Source organism: Cygnus atratus, chromosome 3, assembly GCF_013377495.2.
Source record: "Cygnus atratus isolate AKBS03 ecotype Queensland, Australia chromosome 3, CAtr_DNAZoo_HiC_assembly, whole genome shotgun sequence".
NCBI lineage: Eukaryota > Metazoa > Chordata > Aves > Anseriformes > Anatidae > Cygnus > Cygnus atratus.
The window spans coordinates 1,617,432-1,636,239 of NC_066364.1; the positions used below are offsets into that span (position 1 = coordinate 1,617,432).

The following is an 18,808-nucleotide window of genomic DNA, read 5'->3' on the forward strand; positions in this document are numbered from 1 at the left end:
GCATCAGTCTTGTTTTAACCCATTTGGCTCTTGCTCCAGACCTCAATGAACACCTCTCGGTGTTGCAGGCATCCTGATCGACCTGCAGAGACTCAACTGAATGGCAAGCCGTGACATCCCTCCACGTGAGGACCTCAGGGAGGCTGGACAACGTTCACGTTTGCTTTTAACGAGCCTACAAGGCTAATCCCCATTAACACTGCCGTCGTGCAGCCCGAGAAGCCCGATGCAGAACCAGACACGCTTTTGCAGCTCCTGCTGGAGCAGATTAAAAAGCTCATTGACATCCTCTGAGCCGAGATGCCCCAACACGCCGCACGAACGCTCGTAGCCCTTTCCGGCACGAAGTCACCCCTGGTTTAGGGTTAGGGGGTTCCCTCTTGTAGGACTCCGGGTGGACCCACAAGAGCACGTCTGACTGTGCACCAAGGCATCGCACACCATTCATTCACCAGGAATTCAGCTTAAGAACCACGACACTGGTTCCTGCTCCGACCAACAAACGTCGCTTCCTTTGGCCAAGTTTACGTGGAAAAGTCAATTTTTCTGCTTTTGGTAAAATCCTTGATTAACAGCGAAAAGAGCAGAGCAAAGCACGCTGCCACTGAAGCAGAAGGAGAAGGAGATTTCTTTCTGTCTTCACACCTTTTAGAGTTAAACATTAATGGTGTAGAGATGTCTTAAGTAAAAAAAAGGCTGGTTGTCTGAACAATGCCAGGAAAAATTATACGGTGCTGAGTGAATGCAAAATTAATGAGCGCTGAATGCTGACAGGAGCTAACAGGCACGAGGAGCTGAGACTTTTTACAGTCAACTCCGAGATCAAGCAGGTAGAACTTCTCCATCTTACCGGGGGGAGGAAGAAAGGGCAAAAAAAAACAAGCCTTCTATCTCAATCTGAAGAACTTAATTCATTCAAAAACTGTGTCAACTCTGCATGGCCAAATCTGCGAAGATGAGAAAGGAATACGCATAGCTCCCTCCCAGCTTTAATTCAGCCCTGGTGTAGCCTTTATTCCCCTCCTGCAGGCATAAAATACATTGCGACGTGCTTTTAATGACCCGATTTAATTAATTTTGCAAAGAATTAGACTGACTGCCTCTCCTCCGCTATCGTCCCCATATGCAGTATCTTGACGCCCTGGCATCGCATGCGCTCGAGTCCAGGCGAAGTTAATATGAAAAATTCGCTCGTGTCAACTGCTAAACCCGCTCCACGCTCAAGTTGCACAGGCACGTCAAATATGTTAACTGCACAGGCAAGGAGACGTCTGCCAAAGCGTGCAGACAATGTAAAAGCCGAGCTGGGCGAGCTGACACTTCCCATGCTGCTCACAAAGCAGCGCTCCCCACCCCGGCTCCGCTCCTCCTCCGGCTCCGCTCTCGCGACTCCCATCTGTCTCTCCCGCGGCGCCGAGGGAGAGCTGTCAATCCGCAGCCATCGGGGGATCCACTTGCTCTGCCGAGGGGATCTGGCGGAGGAAAAGGCTTGGTGGCACGGTGCAAGCGCGCCCAGGGGCGGCTGTAGGGTGTGCGTGTAGTCAGTAGGTTCAAGAGTTGCTCCAGCCGTCGGGGAAAGGAGGACCGGGGAGCAGCGTGGCGTGGGAAGCCACCCAGAGGTGAAGCGAGCTGCGCAGGCAAGGGTTGCTTCCTTGCCCACCTGCTCATGAAATTAACTTCAACTCCACCACACGCAGAGCTGCGGGTGCGGTGCTGGATGCTGGATATTCACTGGGGTGTTCTGAGGCACTGTGCTCGGGTACTGCCTGTCCCAAAGCAGGAGAGTGTCCAGGAGACTGGGGAACAAGGCTGCCTGCCTGCACACCCCATACCCACCCTTCACTTTGCTGCATGCCCTCCAGAAAACGCCACAGAGACCGATGAGATGGGGTTCTGCACCCGGGGCAAACCTGCAGCCACCTCCAACCACGTTTTTAAGGACCCCGTGTCCATCATTTCAAAGATTTGGGATGGCCCAAACCATTCCCTGCTCCTGCAGCCACCTCCAACCACGTTTTTAAGGACCCCATGTCCATCATTTCAGAGATTTGGGATGGCCCAAACCATTCCCTGCTCCTGCAGCCACCTCCAACCACGTTTTTAAGGACCCCGTGTCCATCATTTCAAAGATTTGGGATGGCCCAAACTGTTCCCTGCTCCCATATGAAACAGTCCATGCACAAAACCCAGGCTCGGTGCAGTGGCTGCCCCAAAGCTGGTGCAAATATCAGCCTGGGGAACCCGATCTGCTGCTCCAGCCCTCATCAGCCCCACTCCCTGTAATACTGACTTCATGATTCAAAGCTAGTTAGCTGAGACTGGCAGCTTGATTAATTAATGAAAACACTTCTTGGAACAAGGGAGGGAAGCCGCCTTCTTAAATAGCAAGGGCAGAATTAAAGGTGTCAAGTATTATTTAAAACCTTCCCAATGGCATCCTTCTCTTGGCCAGGCTCTGGGCCACCGGCTCCTCCCCCAGGCTCTGGTTAGTCTCCAAATGCCACAAAACACCCCAAAATGAAATTGTGTGGCTCAGAGAAAGCCCAAAAGCTGGACAAGGAGCTCGGCAGCTTCTCGCTGGGCACTGGGGAATAATTTCTCCCCACTCTGCTGAGACGTGAGACCTTTCTTACGCATGGCTCTTACGTGAAGGCACAGTCATATTCCCATGAGTTTGCTTGCTTTGCCCAACCATCTCTCTTGGCCTAATAAAAGCTATTACCTCCTTTTTACAAATCTTGCTTTATTTCCTTTGCTCACAGGAGCGCTGAGAGGATTAAAGCCTACAAAAGGTTGGTCGGGGGAAGAAATGAAATGAAAGTGGAAGGGATTCCACAGCCACCTCCCCACACTCAACCCAGTGACTTTTTTTCCCCATGAGGAGGAGGCTGACAGTGCCAAGTCCTGCTTGCTAAGCAGGGCGATGCTCACACCGCCGAGGGCATGTGGGATCTCCGAAGGGGCAGGAATTGGGACAGGCAGTGCCGGGAACGCACCGGGGCGAGCTGTGCCCTCCATGCACAGGATGCTCGAGGAGCCGTTCCGATGGGATGCCTCCATCGCCTTCCCTCCCCAGAGCCAAAGGGACGCCAGCTCACGGGGTGGCCAAACCTCCTTCTGATCGCCAACCCAATGAAATGGGGTCCAAAGCAGGGGGACACCGATCTCATAGGAAGCAAAATCCAGGCTGGGCACCATGCCGTGGCCAGCACGGCATTGCTGTTGCCTTAGAGGGCAGAAGGATCTTCTGAGGGGTTTTGTCTGGCTCTAGGAAGGATCCCGTGGTCCGGGATAAAGGACTTCAATGGAAGGGATTTTTTTTTTCCTCTTCATTTTCTGCCTCTCTTAAAAACGAGACAGAATTGAAGAGGAAAAGAAAAAAAGGGGGGGGAAAAGAAAAAGCTAATCCAGCACAGCAGAAGGCAAGAGGAGGAGTGATTTCTACAGGTGGTTTATGACTCTCTGCATGATCCACACGCCTGTTACATCCTATCAGAGCCTCTTCTTACAGCTAGGTGCTAAAGGATTTATTAGTTCTTGACAGTGTGAGATGTTTAAAAGCTTGAGGATGTAATAACCAAATGTTCACTTGTTAAAAAAAGGCAATGTTTGGAGAGGTCTGCGCAATTCTTAGCAGCCTCCCCTTCCCCTTGTTCTATATTTAAGCTGCCAGCTAGATTAAAACTGTCAGAAGAGGGATGAGAATTTTATTGACATGCTTTGTAGGTGGTATGGCTCCATAAAATAAACATATACAGAGGATGCTCCCTGGCGTTACTGCACAGGCAGCGATTTTTATAGTACTGACCTGGGGGAGTTTGTATCTGAAATCAATTCCTGATATAAAACAGATTCCAGAGGATATGGAGAGACAGACTTCACAAGCGTCTGTGGAGAGCGTAGGCAGAGATGCAACCCATTTAACATTTCACATCGAAACAAACCGTGGAGAAGGGGAGGGTGTGAAATTCCCCGAACCAGCTCCGAGGAACCCTTCGCGTGTCATGCGCGAGGTGCAATTAGCTGCTCTCGTAAAAATACCCTGTTTTATTCACCCCCGAGTCATTTTGCATGGAAAAGAGCAGGCCTGTCCTGCACTGCCGAGGGGAGCAACGAAAGCACATCCATTTCCCTGGGAAAAAAAAAAAAAAAAACAGCATCGAGAGCCATGCAACAATTTCTGCATTACATCACTTCTGCTTGTCACTTCTGCCTGTAAAAGCAAACTCGCAGCCTGAGTTGTGAATTACACGGTGCATGTTTACAGCTCAGAGGACACAGGAAACGAGACCTCAAAATTTGGAGATTTATGGAGTTTAAGGCCAGGAGAGATCACTAGATTGGCCAACCTGACTTCCTGAACGCTGCGGAGCCATCGGAGTTCACCCACTTCTACCACAAGGAGCCCTCAACTTCTGTTTGGCTTAGACCTGCCTCAAGAGCTGCCCAATCCACCGCTTCCCTTGGCAGCTCCTTCCCAAAGCAATCACCCTCCGAGCTATAAATCTGGGCCCTATTCCTAACTTGTTTTTGTCTGGCTTCGGCTTTGAGTCATTCTTTGTTATACTGGATTTAAAAACCTCTTGGGTAGCCAGCATTTTCCGTTCTTGACAGTGCTCATGCCGTGTCATCAGCCTGCCCCCACTCCTCCGGATACACTCAGCAGAGCTCTTCAACCTTCCAAGCTGCAAGACATTTTCTCCAGCCCCGAGTCGTTCTCACGGCTCTCCTCTCTGCCTTCTCCAGACTTCGCAATCCCCTTTTCCCAGCGTGGACACGGGGCCTGAGTTCCAGTGGGGTCCCACCACCGTAATGTCACCCACGTAATGTCACCCCCGAGATGCCCACTTCACTTTTCATCTCATCAGGGGTTCACATCGACCGTCCTCGCTCCCAGGATCTCCAGGTCTCCTCGAACAGCACCATTCCCCAGGCACCATCCATCCGGCACTCCCGTAGTTACACCCCTGGACGTGCAATGACGTTGTGCCTCCTTCCACGTCCACGAAGACATTGGGTAGCATGCAGGTGTGGCACAGGCTCCCCAGAAACTCCACAAGCCTCGATTTTGAGAACAAAGGGGTTCATCGGGACAAGGAGAGGTGGCCAGCAGCTTTCCCCTGGCACCCAAGGTTTATCAGTCGTGCAGGGAGAAAACACACAGCCGCCAACTCAACGGTGGGTTGACCCATCACCATGAAAGTGGGCCAAATGGTAGGAAGACTACCAGACTGCTCTGCCAAATTGTGCTAATTTCATCCACATTCTGCTACTTGAAGGTCACGCACTCAGCAACCGAGAGCAGGAGCTTGGGCCAAAGGTTGGGGATGGCTCAATGGAGGTGACAGGAGATGACAACGGTCATCCCCAGCAGCCTGGGGTGGTACCAGCAGCAACCTCACGCTACTGGTAAGATCTAATAATAGAAACTGTGACATCTGGTCTAATTAAATCAAGATAAATGAAGCTGAATTGGAAGAAGTACAGAAAAGACTTCCTAGGCTGATTAAAGGCAAGGCATAACTATGTGACACAAAGCCCAGGAGAGCTTGGTTTGTTTGGACTAGTTGAGCGAAGGTAGAGAACAAGTGCGACAACTTCTTACAAATATATTAGGGAAGAGTGGTAATTACCAAACAGAAGAAAGAACAAGCTAAATTAAAGGGCAACGCGGGCAGAGAAATGATCAGAAACTCATTTCCACTGAAAACGAGCAGGTGGTTTCCAATCACGCACGGAGGGAAGCTCGGTGGTGACGCTCAAATTGGACAGAGAGCACCAGGAACACAACACCCCCCCCACCACTCCCACCAATTAGCAGTGGGATCCCCTTCATTAGCACAAAAGAATTCCCCCAAGGATGAAATTTAATGGTTAAAAGGACTGGATGTGTTTGCACTCTGTTTGCTTTGGATCAGCCTCACTCGTTGGGCTTTCAGTGGGCACCTACCGAAGCCAAGGAGGAATTCCTCCTCCCCGCCAGGGTCTAATCTGGCCTCCAGGGTTTGCTTGGTTTTCCTTCTCTAATATATGGTGAGAACTTGGCCTCTGAGATGGGATGGAAGTGGTGAGAGATGCTCCTAGTAGCACGAGTCTCCTGAAGTGGTTTGAGAAGAAGCAGCTCCTGCGGGGCTAACGCAACCATGACATCTGGGAACAAGGAAGGTTTTCTCCCCAGCACCTGCAAGCACCCAGAGTCACTACCACCAGCCGAGGAGCTTCTCTCTGACCCTGGGGACGAAGCCAGGGTCTGCAAAACACCACTCGAAGACAAAGGCAAAGCTCCCGCTTTCTGACCTCCTTTAACGCAAACAGAATCAGGGTAACGCCGATAAAGTCGATGCGTTTAAAGCGGAGCCTACAGAACCAGGCTGACAGTTGTAGCCTGAAGAGACAGCAATCTAATTTTAGATTTGACACAAACCTTAATGTGGTTTTAATTAATTAATTAATTAAAAATCCTTTAATTAACGTAAACCCCTTAGAGCGGTTTTCATTCACCCCATTTCCAGAAGACGTTTCCTCCTCAGATGCCAGTCTGCTGCTAACTTTTGTTCTTCAACAAAACCTCAAAGGTTAGAGCTAAACTTCTGTGCGCGACAGATCACCGGCCTTAGAGCTGCAATGCTTTCAGCTCGGGCTATTTCCCCACCCTTCAGTTTTATGGTTTTCTACGTAACAGGGTTTCCATCTCCTATCTACGCAAATATTGTTCTTCCACTGCATGGAAGTGCCCTCTTTTGGGTCTACTGAAGGACCTGTATCGAGTCAGCACCTGAAAACCTCCGATTTGGCTAACTGCTGTCTTCTTGCATTGGCTTCTGCCACGCTACACCTCCTGCCAGCCTCACACCGTTAGTCTTTTCTGCAGACAGGACCACCTTGCCCTTGAACTTCACATCGTAACTTCTCCTCTTGGCCTTTGGTACATGCAGAGTCCCTCCTGATGGCAACCTGCACTCAGTAGAGCGGCTCCAGGTCCTGTCTTCGCCCCTCTCCTTCCATGTGGCCACCCTGGGCACCACGACCAGCTTTTACATCACGTCTTCATCAGGTGGGTGGAGATGTGTGTCCTCCTGACACAATTTTTTCTCAAAAGGAATGCAAGACCACTTTTCCCAACCAAAAATCCAGTCTCCTTTCTTCTGGGCTAGCGGAGCAGCAGGGCTTTGGCAGGGTAAGACAAAGCAGAGTGCGTTCATTCGGAGTCCAACGAGAGGGTCAGGGCTGGAGCATTTATCCTGGGATGGGAGGCCAAGGGAAGGGCTTTGCTCAGCCCTACAAAATGTGGGGGAGCTGGCAGCAGCCTGCCTGTGCCTGCAAGGGCACGGAGAGGACGGAGCCAGGCTCTTCAGTGAGAAGAGGAGAAGCAATGGGTACAAGTGAAGCGTTCAGATGGGACAGGAGGAAAACTTTCCCAGCTGAGTGTTGGAGAAGGTTGCCCAGAGCAATTGCACGCTCTCCATCCTTGGGGGCTTCCAGAACCCAAGTCAGTAAAGCCCTGAGCAGCCTGTACTGACCCTGCTGCGAGCAGGAGGTTGGACCAGAGACCTCCCGGGGTCCCCTCCAGCCCAAATCCTGCTGCGGCTCTGGCCTCAGCGCCCAGAAACGCACGCTGCCAGCAACGGGCTGACAGATTTCAGCCCCAGCCACCGAGTTAATAACCCAGCAGGAATTCTTTAATCTTCCTAAACCAAATGGAAACCATGAAAAGCTTGAGTGAGAAGCACCAGATCCTGCCCTCCCACGGATTTCATCAGTGTTCTGCCCATTTGTCAAATAACAACATTATCGGCGTTGTGATCTTATAAGACACCAAATGAGATGGAAATAAGCTTTGTGGAGAAGGAGGTGCTTCCAGGCTGACAGAGAGACTGCCAGAGCCCAGACAAAATGTTAGACTGCTCCAAGAGGACACTGGGTTACAGCACTGGGAAAGGGAAGGACCAAAATGAGAGAGAATTCAAAAATGTAACATGCTGGAATACACATTTAGAGAGAAATAATAAAACTCTGCTGAAAACCGGGACCTCAACAGTAGGAATTAGCAAGAACAAAGACCAGGGAGCAAAACTGGAGGAAATTAGACACACCCCTGCCCCAGGACGAGTGTGTCCTACTCCTGGGTTAAAAGCACTTAAAAAAGTCACAGAGCACGCTATGCACGAGGTACTTTTTCTCGGCGGCACGGAGGCAGCAGCGCCTGAGCTCCAAAGACCTGAGAAGCTCAATCAGAAACTGGAAGTGCTGCCTCCCATTCAAATCATGGGGAGAAAGATGAATTCAAATTGGAGTCAGTGAAAGAAGGGTATACAGACAATTTAGGAGGATCCTAAACAGAATAAATGCATCAAGACTTTTAATTCCTTATCCCAGCAAAAAAAAAGCAGGGAAAAAAAAAGCCTGGGGAGAGGAGGGAGCGAGGGAGGGGGTAGGTCCCCAAGGCACCTTCTGCTCCTGCGCTGGAGACGTCCAGCCCCGCTTGCAGACTCAGTAACACGGACCTGGGCTAGATATGTCCTCAGAGCAATCAAAAGTGAGTCCAGGTAGAGCACAACCCCAGGACCACGGACACAGAAGTCGGGGGGAGCCCGGACATGGGCAGAAAACCCAGCAGAAAGCCTACAAGTGCTCCGCGCCGGGTCCCTCTGCTCTGGGGTAAAGCTCACCAAGGGCCTCGGCTCTGTGACTTGCTTCCACACGCAATTACTTCTTTGTGGTTTTATGGGAGCAATTTTATGATCTTTAATACCCTACCACATCACTCGGGCTGCCAGCAGCGCCGCAGGGAGAAGAAGGGGCTCTCGACTCAGAGCCCGAGGATGGGGTCTCCTCCTCTTCGCCCCACAAAACGCCCCGCTGCCATCACGGGCTGGGGGAGAAGCCTCTTTGCAGGCCACCAGTCCATCCTTTTCTGACCACTAAACACAAAACCAAAGCCTTTTTGTTTTCTTTTCAGAGCTCTCCATATGGTGGCATTTCCAAACCCCGAAAGAAACTCGGTATTCATACTGCAGAGGCTTCTATATGTTCGCCTGAGGACACAGGACCTCTCTGTGCCAGAAGCTGTACATGTATATAATAAAATAAATCCAGGGCCAAAGACTCAGAATCTCAGCATATGACAAGACAGCAGGGAAACTTAATTAAAGGCAAGCCACTGACAGCCCAATGATCGTATGCAACGGAGCAGCCAAAGTCAATAATTATTCCATATACTTTGCTTAATTAACCCAGTGTATTTACCCAAAAGGAAAATTACTTCCCCGAGTCGGTTGCCTTACGAATGGGGGGGTATCCATAAATTAAATATCATCTTCTTTTGGGGTTTGGTTTTTCCTAGTGTCTTTGGATACGGCCACACTTTGGGGAAAAGCTACTCAGAAGCCGCCAGGAGGACTCACCTCCACCACGGCCTGGAAGGGGACGCTTCCATGGAGCGGAAGAACAAATCCTGGTGGGTTTGAGTAGTCTGAGAAGAGAGAGAAACGCTGTTGCCCTGAACCCCTGAAAATCATTAAACCAAAGGCTCAAGAAATAGCCTTCTGCCCCTCCTTGCCCAAAGTAATTCGACTTACAAATTGAGGGTCATCTTTGCAGGCTAACGCAGCGACGTGCAGAAAAGGAAGCTCGTTCTTAACCCTCTGCCCTTTCAAAACGTCCTGAAATCAGGTCAATATTCTGTAACGTTGTTAGGGAATGAGACCGCAGCAATTAGAGACGTGATTTTTTTCCCCCCTGTGCCCCGACGGACACAAATTTAGCATCTCGGTGGGTCAGGGGTCACTCCTGCGGCTCCCTCACTGCCACAAGCAGCTCTACACCGCGCAGAAATGCCGGGTGCCTCCGTCAGACTAAGCCGTACGAATCCCGGGAACAAATCCATTCTTCTGGCAAGAGCAGAACAAACCTGCTGGGGTTTTTGGACCTCGCAGGACCAGCAAGTCATACGCAGCCCCCCCCAGGCGTCCTGGCGGGGACGGGAGCTGCTCCTCGGCCAGGTCGCCGGCGGCTCCGCGCGGCGCTTTGGGCAGCGAGCGAACATCCTGCAGCCCGGCGGGAGCAGCCGAGCGCAGGAAGGACGCGGGAAGGAGGCCCTGGGACGTCCGCGGGGGCCGAGCTGGGAGCACGCCGAGGTGTTTCAAGGGCAGCCCTCGGCAGCTGGTCGGGTTCCGGAGGCGGCGTAATGAAAAGCTCGGTGCCGGGTTGATTTATCCTGTTAAGGCGCTGCACTTACGCCGCCCGCTTTGGAAGGAAATTAGGGACCTTATCGATGCAGAGGGCTTTGGGGAAAAGACGTGGTGGCTTAGTGTTGAAAAGGACGCTGCCAAGGTTGGTGGGGCTACGAGGGAGGAGACATCACCCCTCTGACGGTGCACGGGGCTCGCATGCCCCGTCTCCACCACACCCCCGCGTGCCAGTCACCCCTTTCGTAACCCGAAGGTTGTATGCTGCCAAAACTGGGCATTTCATCAGAAATTCTTCCGCGGAATAAGGAGAAACCTTCCCTGAGCTGGCGTACTGCAGAGCCTGCCATTGCAGAGGCGCTGGATGCCAAAGCTCTGCCTCTCCTTGGGGCAGGGGCAGCCCCGCTCTGTCCCCAGGGCTCGGGCTCAGGACCCCTCGCTGGTATGGGGCCAGCGGAGGGAATTTGGGAAGGGAAAGCTTCAGGCCGGGTGCCAGGCCAGGAACACGGCATCAGCTCCCTCTGCGTGCAGCACCAGGGCAAAGGGAGGGCAGGAGGGCACTCGGCGAGTGCTTGAAGGTGGTAAGCTCCAAGGAAACGGGGGGTGGAGAGAGGAAAAGAGCTCCGGGAAGCACGGCAGCAGCCTCCTCGGCAGCACCACAAAGCCCATTGCTCACCCATCTCCAACAGAGCCACAGCACCAAAATTTCATGTGGCTGCTCACATCCAAACCTCTGCCTAGACCCCAAACTCTACAGTGTTGTAGATGTAACACAACAACATATTTCACCATTTTACAGAAAAGAAACAGAACGAGTGGCAGTCCGCACGCCGAAGCAGCATTTCCAGTATCCCTGCTCATTTCTGTAGCCAACAAGATGCCCTATTTTTTGCCCATAAATACATGAAGGGTTTTTCTTTGTTAAGAAAAGTGGAAATTGAGGGATTTGGTCTCTGCCCAGCAGGGTTTGAACCAGCGCCTTGCTCTGGAGGAAAATAACCTTGGCACCCACGTGCTCGGCACCCTGCAAATCTGGACGCAAAGCAGTGACACGGTGCTGTGCCCCACTAAGGCTCTGCCACCCCACAGGATCCCAGAATCCCAGAATCCCAGAGAGGTTTGGGCTGGCAGGGAGCTCAGAGCCCCCCAGTGCCACCCCCTGCCATGGGCACGGCCCCTGCCCCCAGCCCAGGCTGCCCCCAGCCCCATCCAGCCTGGCCTTGAAAGCTCGCTGCCACGTTCTCTTTGCTAAGCCCCACGCTACCTGGGTGACTTCTCCTCGTCCAAAAAAGAAAAAAAAAAAAAACCTCAACCCTGAAAAACTTTTTGCAGGACAGATGAACGCTGAAAAATTAACTGCCTGGGCCCTTCCTCCGCTGCGTTTATTGCCGTCTTGGCAGAAGAATTTCAGGTTGCTGCCACAGCCGCAAACTGCTTGTTCTGCCAACTGTACATTACTAACATTGGAAGGGGGCCAAACCTAGGAATCTTTTCTAAAAGCATTTGCTTCATACTTTAAATAGCAGCCCGGCAGGCAGGGGGATGGGAGCACGGGCTCGGCGCACGCGTGCGAGCTGCTGCTGGCCGAGCCGCCGTCCCCGTCCCCGCTCCCCCAGCGCTGCCACCTCCCTGCTCGCGGGGCGCCCGGCCGGCTCCACGTCTCACACAGACCTTTTCCAAATGAAATTAATAACGGGACATTGCCTGTTTTTTTAATTGAAAGCCCCTCTGCTGCTCTGCTACAAGGTTGGGTGCAATTCGCCCCGGCGCCGGTGGGTCTTGCTGGTTGTTGGCTGATTCTCGTCGCGTGCTGGGATGTCCGCAGAGCGCCGTGTCACGTCATCGCGACCCCAAACCCCCAGGCTCCTTTCCTGGGTGCGAAATAACGCCCACAGGTGGGTTTCCTAACACAGCATGGCAACGATCGCTGCCACACGCTGCAGGACGCTGCGTCGTTGACAATGCTTTAGCAAGAAAAACTCAACCTGGATAGCTGGCAACTATTGATTAGTTGTGTGCCTGGGAAACAGAGGGGAGGAAGAGGAAGGGCATGGGCAGGAAACACCACGTCCAACAGCCGGTACAGCTATGAGGACACAAAATTGCCTTTGACCATGGGACAAATATCCTGACATTTAGCCAGACTTCTCCTACCTCCTCACGAAAAGCATTCCTGCAATAAACTGCAAAGAACAAATACAGGTGAAGTTTCTCTTCTTCGGTGATTTGGTGCAGCGCTAGATAAGCCTGCAATACAGAGCAAAGCTCAAGGAACAATATTTTTAAGTAGTGCTTGTCCTAGTTAATGTTCAGCCCTGCCGTGCAATGTCAAGAAAACTAATGAACGGTGAAGTGGCAGCGAGCAAGGAGCTCCGCGTACTCACCCACTACCAAACTCCTCTCGGAGCTCAGCCACGACGTGAATGAAATCTAAAAGCAGGCGCCCCGTTTTTGCGGGAAGCCCGAGCAACGTGAGCCGAACGCTTCGCAAAGCGTCTCTTCCTCCTCGTAGGAGTGCAGCTCGGTGCCTAAATTAAGAGCGAACCGGGAGGACCTTACACCGACGCGTAAATTGTGTGTGAGTGCCTCGACGTGCACACCCAGATCCCGGCTGCAGGGTTTAGGAAAACTTTAGCATCTGGTATCGCGCTCGGGGCGTGCAGCAGGAGCTTTGGCAAAGGCCCCGTTTGACTGATGATGCTCTCTGAGCGCGAAGACGAGACGAGCGGTGTTCACCTTGTGCAAAAAGGACATCGCCTCCGCGTGCCCGGCCCCACAGGGCTGGAGATGGGCTCGGGGAGGGATGCTGAGGCTGCGAGGACCGGGATGAATCCTGCTCCCTGACACGCACGCACCTTAACGCACCCCACCTCTTTTCCTGGGCGTCGCTTGAGCCCTTTGGACCTGCGTATTTCAACCTGCGAGTTGACGCTCGGGGTGAATTTTAACCTTTATATGGCTTTTCAAGCATCTCTTCTCTGTTTACCGTTCGCAGTGCCCGCGTTCACCGGCGCTAGGTGGATTCATGCCCCTCTAATCTGTTTTGTTGGCAGGAAAACACATCTGACAAGGGGAAATGGGTCTTCACGAAATCTTACGCAGCGTGTGGCAGACCTTGCTGTCCTTCATCTTACCCAGCTAGAAAACGGGTTTTCTGTCCGCCCTAATAGCAGCATTGCTGATAAGTACTTCATGGGCCCGATCCTAAAAGCCTAACAAGTACTTCTGTTCATTGTCATCTATGGAATAAGACCAGGACAAACCACAAACCCTGAGCCAGGTGCCACCTTGCAGTCAGCAGCACCACTGGACACAAAGGTGGCTCCTCCAACAAGCTCAGCGGCGGCGGCGAAAAGCACTTTTCATATTAACGCGTTCATAAAAGCAGGAAAAGGAAAACTAGCAAATGGACCTGCCTCTAAGCCATGATTATTTGCTCAATTTAGGGTCCACAACGCACCGGGAGAAGGCTCCCCAGCTTTCAGACAAGCCAGGGCAGGAGGCTGCCGCCTTACCTTGCTCCAACCTCTTCATCTGCTGGATCTGATCAACCGTCTTCTTCAGGATCTTGCATTTGTCTGGTTTGACGCTCAGGGTGTCGATGTCCCCGATGTTTGCAGACAGCAGCTCCGCCAGCTCCTCTAAATATTTGTTCTCCTGTTCCCGACGCCGCTTTTCATTGCTGTTACAGAAAATAAACAAATTAAACGCCATGGTAATGAGTTCCCTCCACTGCTCAGCCCAGCCACACCTATGCTAGACAAGGATCTACAAATACAAGTGCTGGCCACAGCCATGGCCTTGCTATAGTCCAAACATCTCCAAAAAAACAGTGGGAAGTTCATTCAGGACTTTGTCTGGTTTCATATGTAGAAAAATGTTCAAAATTAACGCCAAGGAAGACACACATGTTCCAGCTAAACAGACCTGTAACATCCAGGACTCTGCCTTTCTCTCAAAGTTAGTTTTAAGCCTACACTGCCTCTTGCTTTTCTAAAGCCACTGCTCCAGCTGTCGCAAAGTTAAATCCTAAATTCACACCTAAAGGCTAACAACATCCACTGGAGATCACCAAAGTGAAAATCACAGCGACAATGTCACAGTGACAAGGACAAGATGAAAAATAATTCATGAGATCAACTTTTTGCCCACTGAAAACCGCTTTGTATTTTTTTTATCCCAAAGCCAGTGCAGAAGCCCCAGCACTCTCCCATCGACTATTTCTACATTCTGAAAACTGAGGACAAATTATTCACGTGCTAGAAGGTGGCCAGCAATAAAGCCACCCTGGACACTCTAACATATCCCTTTGCCACAGAGTTTCAAAGTAGCATGGTCACCAAAACAAACTGCACATGGGAAAGACAAACTGAGATATTTCCCCTAGTGCACCTTCCTCCGTATCAACTATGGGATGAAATGAGGACAGCTCCAAATGCCAGCCCCAGCTCCATACCACCTACCAATGCCTTTTATCTGATTTTTTTTTTCAATAAGCCACCTAATCTTTCTTGTAAGCTCCGCAGGACACACTATCTGAAAGATGCTATCGTATAAATTACTGCCTGAAAATTATGCCGACAAGACGTACCATGTGAGGTACATGTGGCACGATGGGATGGTTCTGGCCTCAAAGAGGGCAATATTTTGCAAGCAAGCTAGAGCAGAGTTTCCAGCAGACAAGGCAGGTCCTCCAAAGCCCCTCTGCCCCATGAGGGGGACATGGAGCATTGCCAGAAAACACTACTTACCCAAGCCGAATCAAAAGCCCATTTCCAGAGGGAATTTGGATCCCATCACGGATGGACTCTGACTTGTGCTATGGGATGAAACAAGCTCTGCTAGCAGCTGGAGTCTTCGTGAAGAGGCCTGCTTTGTTTTATCTGCCAACAGGGGTGCGTAGCAAGTGCAAGGCATCAGGACCTTGAACATCCCCTGGTAACTCTGGGTGATTACATCTGTCCAAAATCGGTGAGACAACACCGGCCCTCCCCTCCAAGGAGCCACTTGGGTAGCCTACGTGGCCGTTTCCTTATTCTTCCTTAATTCCAGCCATTTTATTAGCTCAATATCCAGGCCTAACAGGTAGGCTCTGCCACTCGGGTATTTTGCTGTTGCTTGAAGTTGTTCTCAGGTGAGAATATCTGAAGACCACAGGCCATGGCGAGCCTCCCATCACCTCCTACACCACCTCAGTCTCCTCCTCCCCTTGGCATGACTGCCGAGGGGGGCAAGAGAACTGGTTTGCACTCAAGGCACTCAGCGGAGCAGCAGAACCATAAAAGAAAAGAAATATCATCCACAAGGCAAAGTCAGCTGCAGGCTGAGGAGGACACACGAGCTGTGTTTCTGCTCGGGTCACCGGCCTTGTGGAGCCCACGGTGAAGACTTTCCATGGGGGGACACCTGGGAGCTCCCCTGGAGTGACTTCAGGAGCTCTTGCTTCCCAGTCCTGCGGGGTCCAAGGGCTCGCAGGCAGCCCAGGCAGCTCCAGGGCCGCGGGGCAGGCTGCATTCCCAACCGGTGCACAAGCAATGGGTCCCCGCCACGACCTCAGCCTCTTGTACGTGGGCGTCAGCGCAGGCAGCACTGCAGAGCAAGGCGTGCTTTCCAAAGCGACCCATTTACACCGCGGAAAGCACCGAGCCGTACCCAGTCACACGTCCTCAAGGGACCTAACGCGCTTGGCAGGGACTGGGATGTATGTGGAAGGGATGGGTCTACCCGAAAAGCGTCACCTTGCCCCCTCCTCGCTCGTACCGAACGCGCTGCTCCCATTGCCACCCAGCTCCCAAGAACGCGCTGTAAAGAGGCCAGCAGCGCGCTTTTTTTTTTTTTTTTTTTTTGGATATTACCAAAAAGAGAAGCGAGGCAAGGTGCCAACAGAAGAAGAATCCCTAAGCGGAGCAGCAGAAGCAAAGGAAAAGTGAGCGAACCCATTGCAAAGCCCGAGCGAAGCGGCGCACCGAGCCGAAGGCACGGACGCGGGACGGATGCGAGCGTGCCGGCAGTGAGCCACGCCACCAAGCGCTCAGGATCTACCCAGCCACGGGCAGGCAAGTGCTCCTCGCAGGAGCTGAATGAGTATTTTAGTTAAGGTCAAATTAATTCCTAGCTCGCCTTGCGAACCGAAAAGAAATAGCAGGGAAAAAAATAAATTAAAAAAAAAAATCCCTCTGTTGTGGGTGAGCTCATTTCATGAAAACCCTTAATGTCGCTGTTGCTGTGGCAACTTTCGAATTGTAGGAGGGAGAATTGGCCAATTTTCCTTACATAAAGGCATCATGAGAATATTACAGCAGTGGGCTGTTCTTTATGACTCTGAATTACCATCAAAAGCAACAGTTAAACCTTCCCGGTTTTAACAAAGGAGGTCTGAGGTTCGCTTTGCTCCAGATCATGCTACAAAGGGACTCTGGGCAGTCTGCGGGACTTCAGGAGGACAAGGTCCCTGCCCTGTGCCACTCTCACAATCTCATGAAGGAGATTTCCTTTCCTAATGAAAGCAAGAGACAGCACAGGAGAGGACTTCTTGGTCTTGCTCATGTGCTTCAGCTCTACTGCTTGCTGCTTGATGGCTTCGAGCTTCTAAAAACGCTTTTAGGTGCTTCGTGCGCATAAAGAATTGTTGTGCTTGGACAAGGAAGGAGAATCCTTCATCCCAAAGTCCCTGTTTCTCTACGACCAGTTTGTTCCTCACCCTGCACATCTGGAAAACTTTCTGATGTCTGTTCTCGGGGTGCTGAGTGGTGTAAAAACGGAACACAAGAGACTCATTTCCCAGAGGCAGACCAGACAAAGCAAGGCCGGGTATGCGTGCCCATGTATCTAGAGCAGGTCCTCCAAGAAGGGGGTGCAAGCCCACCTTGCTCCCCAGGGCTGAGCTGTGGGGACTCGAGGCACGGGGGCTTTGTCCCCGGGTGGGGACCAGCCCCGAGAGCAGCCTGGAGCCAGCAGCGAGGGTTGCAGAGCTCTGACTCAAACAAGCACCGACTCAAGTGACTCAGCCAGAAACGGGGAATAGCTCACGTGATCTCTACAGCATTTGTTAGGAATAAGGCAGATACCTCAAGGGCTATCAAAATGTGTTCCGCAATTACTTTTTATTTTAATGGCACAGTTAAGCCATGAGCTACAGAGGCTTTGTGAGGAGGTGTGCGAACCCTACAGAGGAGAGACGTGACGACCAAAAACTGCAACAGAAATCCTCAGACAACCACTTAATGTTTCTCCCCCTTATTCTACTGGAACCCTGTAGCCTTTGCACTTATTGTCTACCATACCATGTAGAGCTATAACTGACAGAAAATACACCCAGAGTTTGCTCAGTACATCAATATTCTGTGACGATGAGCAAACAGGCTGTAGAGGCACAATCAGCAGCAGCGCTGTAAATTCACCCTTACTAATAGATGATATTGCAATGGAAAAAAGATGCACAGGATTCACAGAGCCAGCAAAAGCCTGGCTCTCACTCGTGTGGATCTAGGACTTGTTAATGTTAACTCAGCTGGCAACGTAGCTGGGACGTGAAGGCTCAGTCATTAGCAAAGGGTGCGTTTCCGCAGTGAGCTGAGTTTTGAAGCAGTCTGCATCAGCAGTCAAATGAAAATATTTCGCACGGAAGCTGTTTCCTAATTGCACCGTGGAGCACAAGGGTCTCCACCGAAGTTTCTGAATATTACACAATAGGAATTTCTTGGGAATCTGGCATGAAGAGGCAGAAGGCTTGGCATGATCTGCAGCCCTCGCTACTGCCCTTTACAGAAGTATCTGCCCGAAATTTACCCTGAGAAAGCTTTCTTGATGCTCCTCCACTTGATTGAGTGCTCTCAATTTATAAAATCAATACATTAACTTTGATAACAAGCCTCTAATCATCATTTGCCACCTAACAACAAGCAGAGCAGATGGGGAGCTGCATTTCCATCATGCTCCATCTTCCACCGCAGCCACTGATAAAAGCAAAGCGAAGTTCTGGTGGGAAGTGTGAACGTTTACGAGTGGCTGAAACCCGGCTCCATCTGCTCGAGCAGACGGGACCAAACGACGCCGTCAGAATGACAAAGTAGCCGGGGCAGGGGACGGATCCGGAGCGGCACACGTACCTCTGGGCCGTATCACAGGGCGAGCCTTTCCTCTTCCGCGAGTCGGGGTTGGCAGGGTCCGTTGAACTGTCCCCAAGGCCGCTCATGTTGACCTACTTTGCACCTGGAAATGAAGAGAGAAGGGGTCAGGACAAGGGTTCTGCAACCGCAGGGTTGGTCCCGATGTGGCAGCACCAGAAAACGTCAACCAAGCCAGCTCTGAAGAGGTAATCAACCCAATGCAAGTTGTCCCGATTGAATTTATGCCTCGGTTCGGCAGTTTGTGAAGGAAAAGGTGTGAAGAGAAGACAACTGGTCACGTTACCCTCCTTTTGGTGTCCCTCGGTCACCATTTGGCCAAGCGAGCCCTCACCATCAGCACCAGTACCGCCGCACCACAGCCTGAGCTCTTGCCTGCATCCCTGCAGATTTGGGCTTCCTGGCCCTTCCAAGGGCTTTGTTTACACACACGCATTTCATCCCTTTTGTTTTGTTTCCTTCTCCTGCAAGCGTTGCCTTTTAGCTTTTAACACA

The 18,808-nt window shown here is 51.5% G+C and overlaps 1 protein-coding gene across 2 annotated transcripts in view; it reads right to left on the bottom strand.

Moving 5' to 3' along the window:
• The window catches only part of NCOA1 (nuclear receptor coactivator 1), a 64,112-nt gene extending 45,731 nt beyond the window's left edge, over window positions 1-18,381 (bottom strand). For both annotated transcript variants that reach the window (XM_035563688.2, XM_035563689.2), the window contains exons 1-2: window positions 18,296-18,381; window positions 13,703-13,869 (exon numbers count right to left, since the gene is read on the bottom strand). In XM_035563688.2, the coding sequence (XP_035419581.1) occupies window positions 13,703-13,869; window positions 18,296-18,381 (253 nt within the window). The remainder of the gene's footprint in view (window positions 1-13,702; window positions 13,870-18,295) is intronic.
• Window positions 18,382-18,808: the final 427 nt, after the last annotated feature.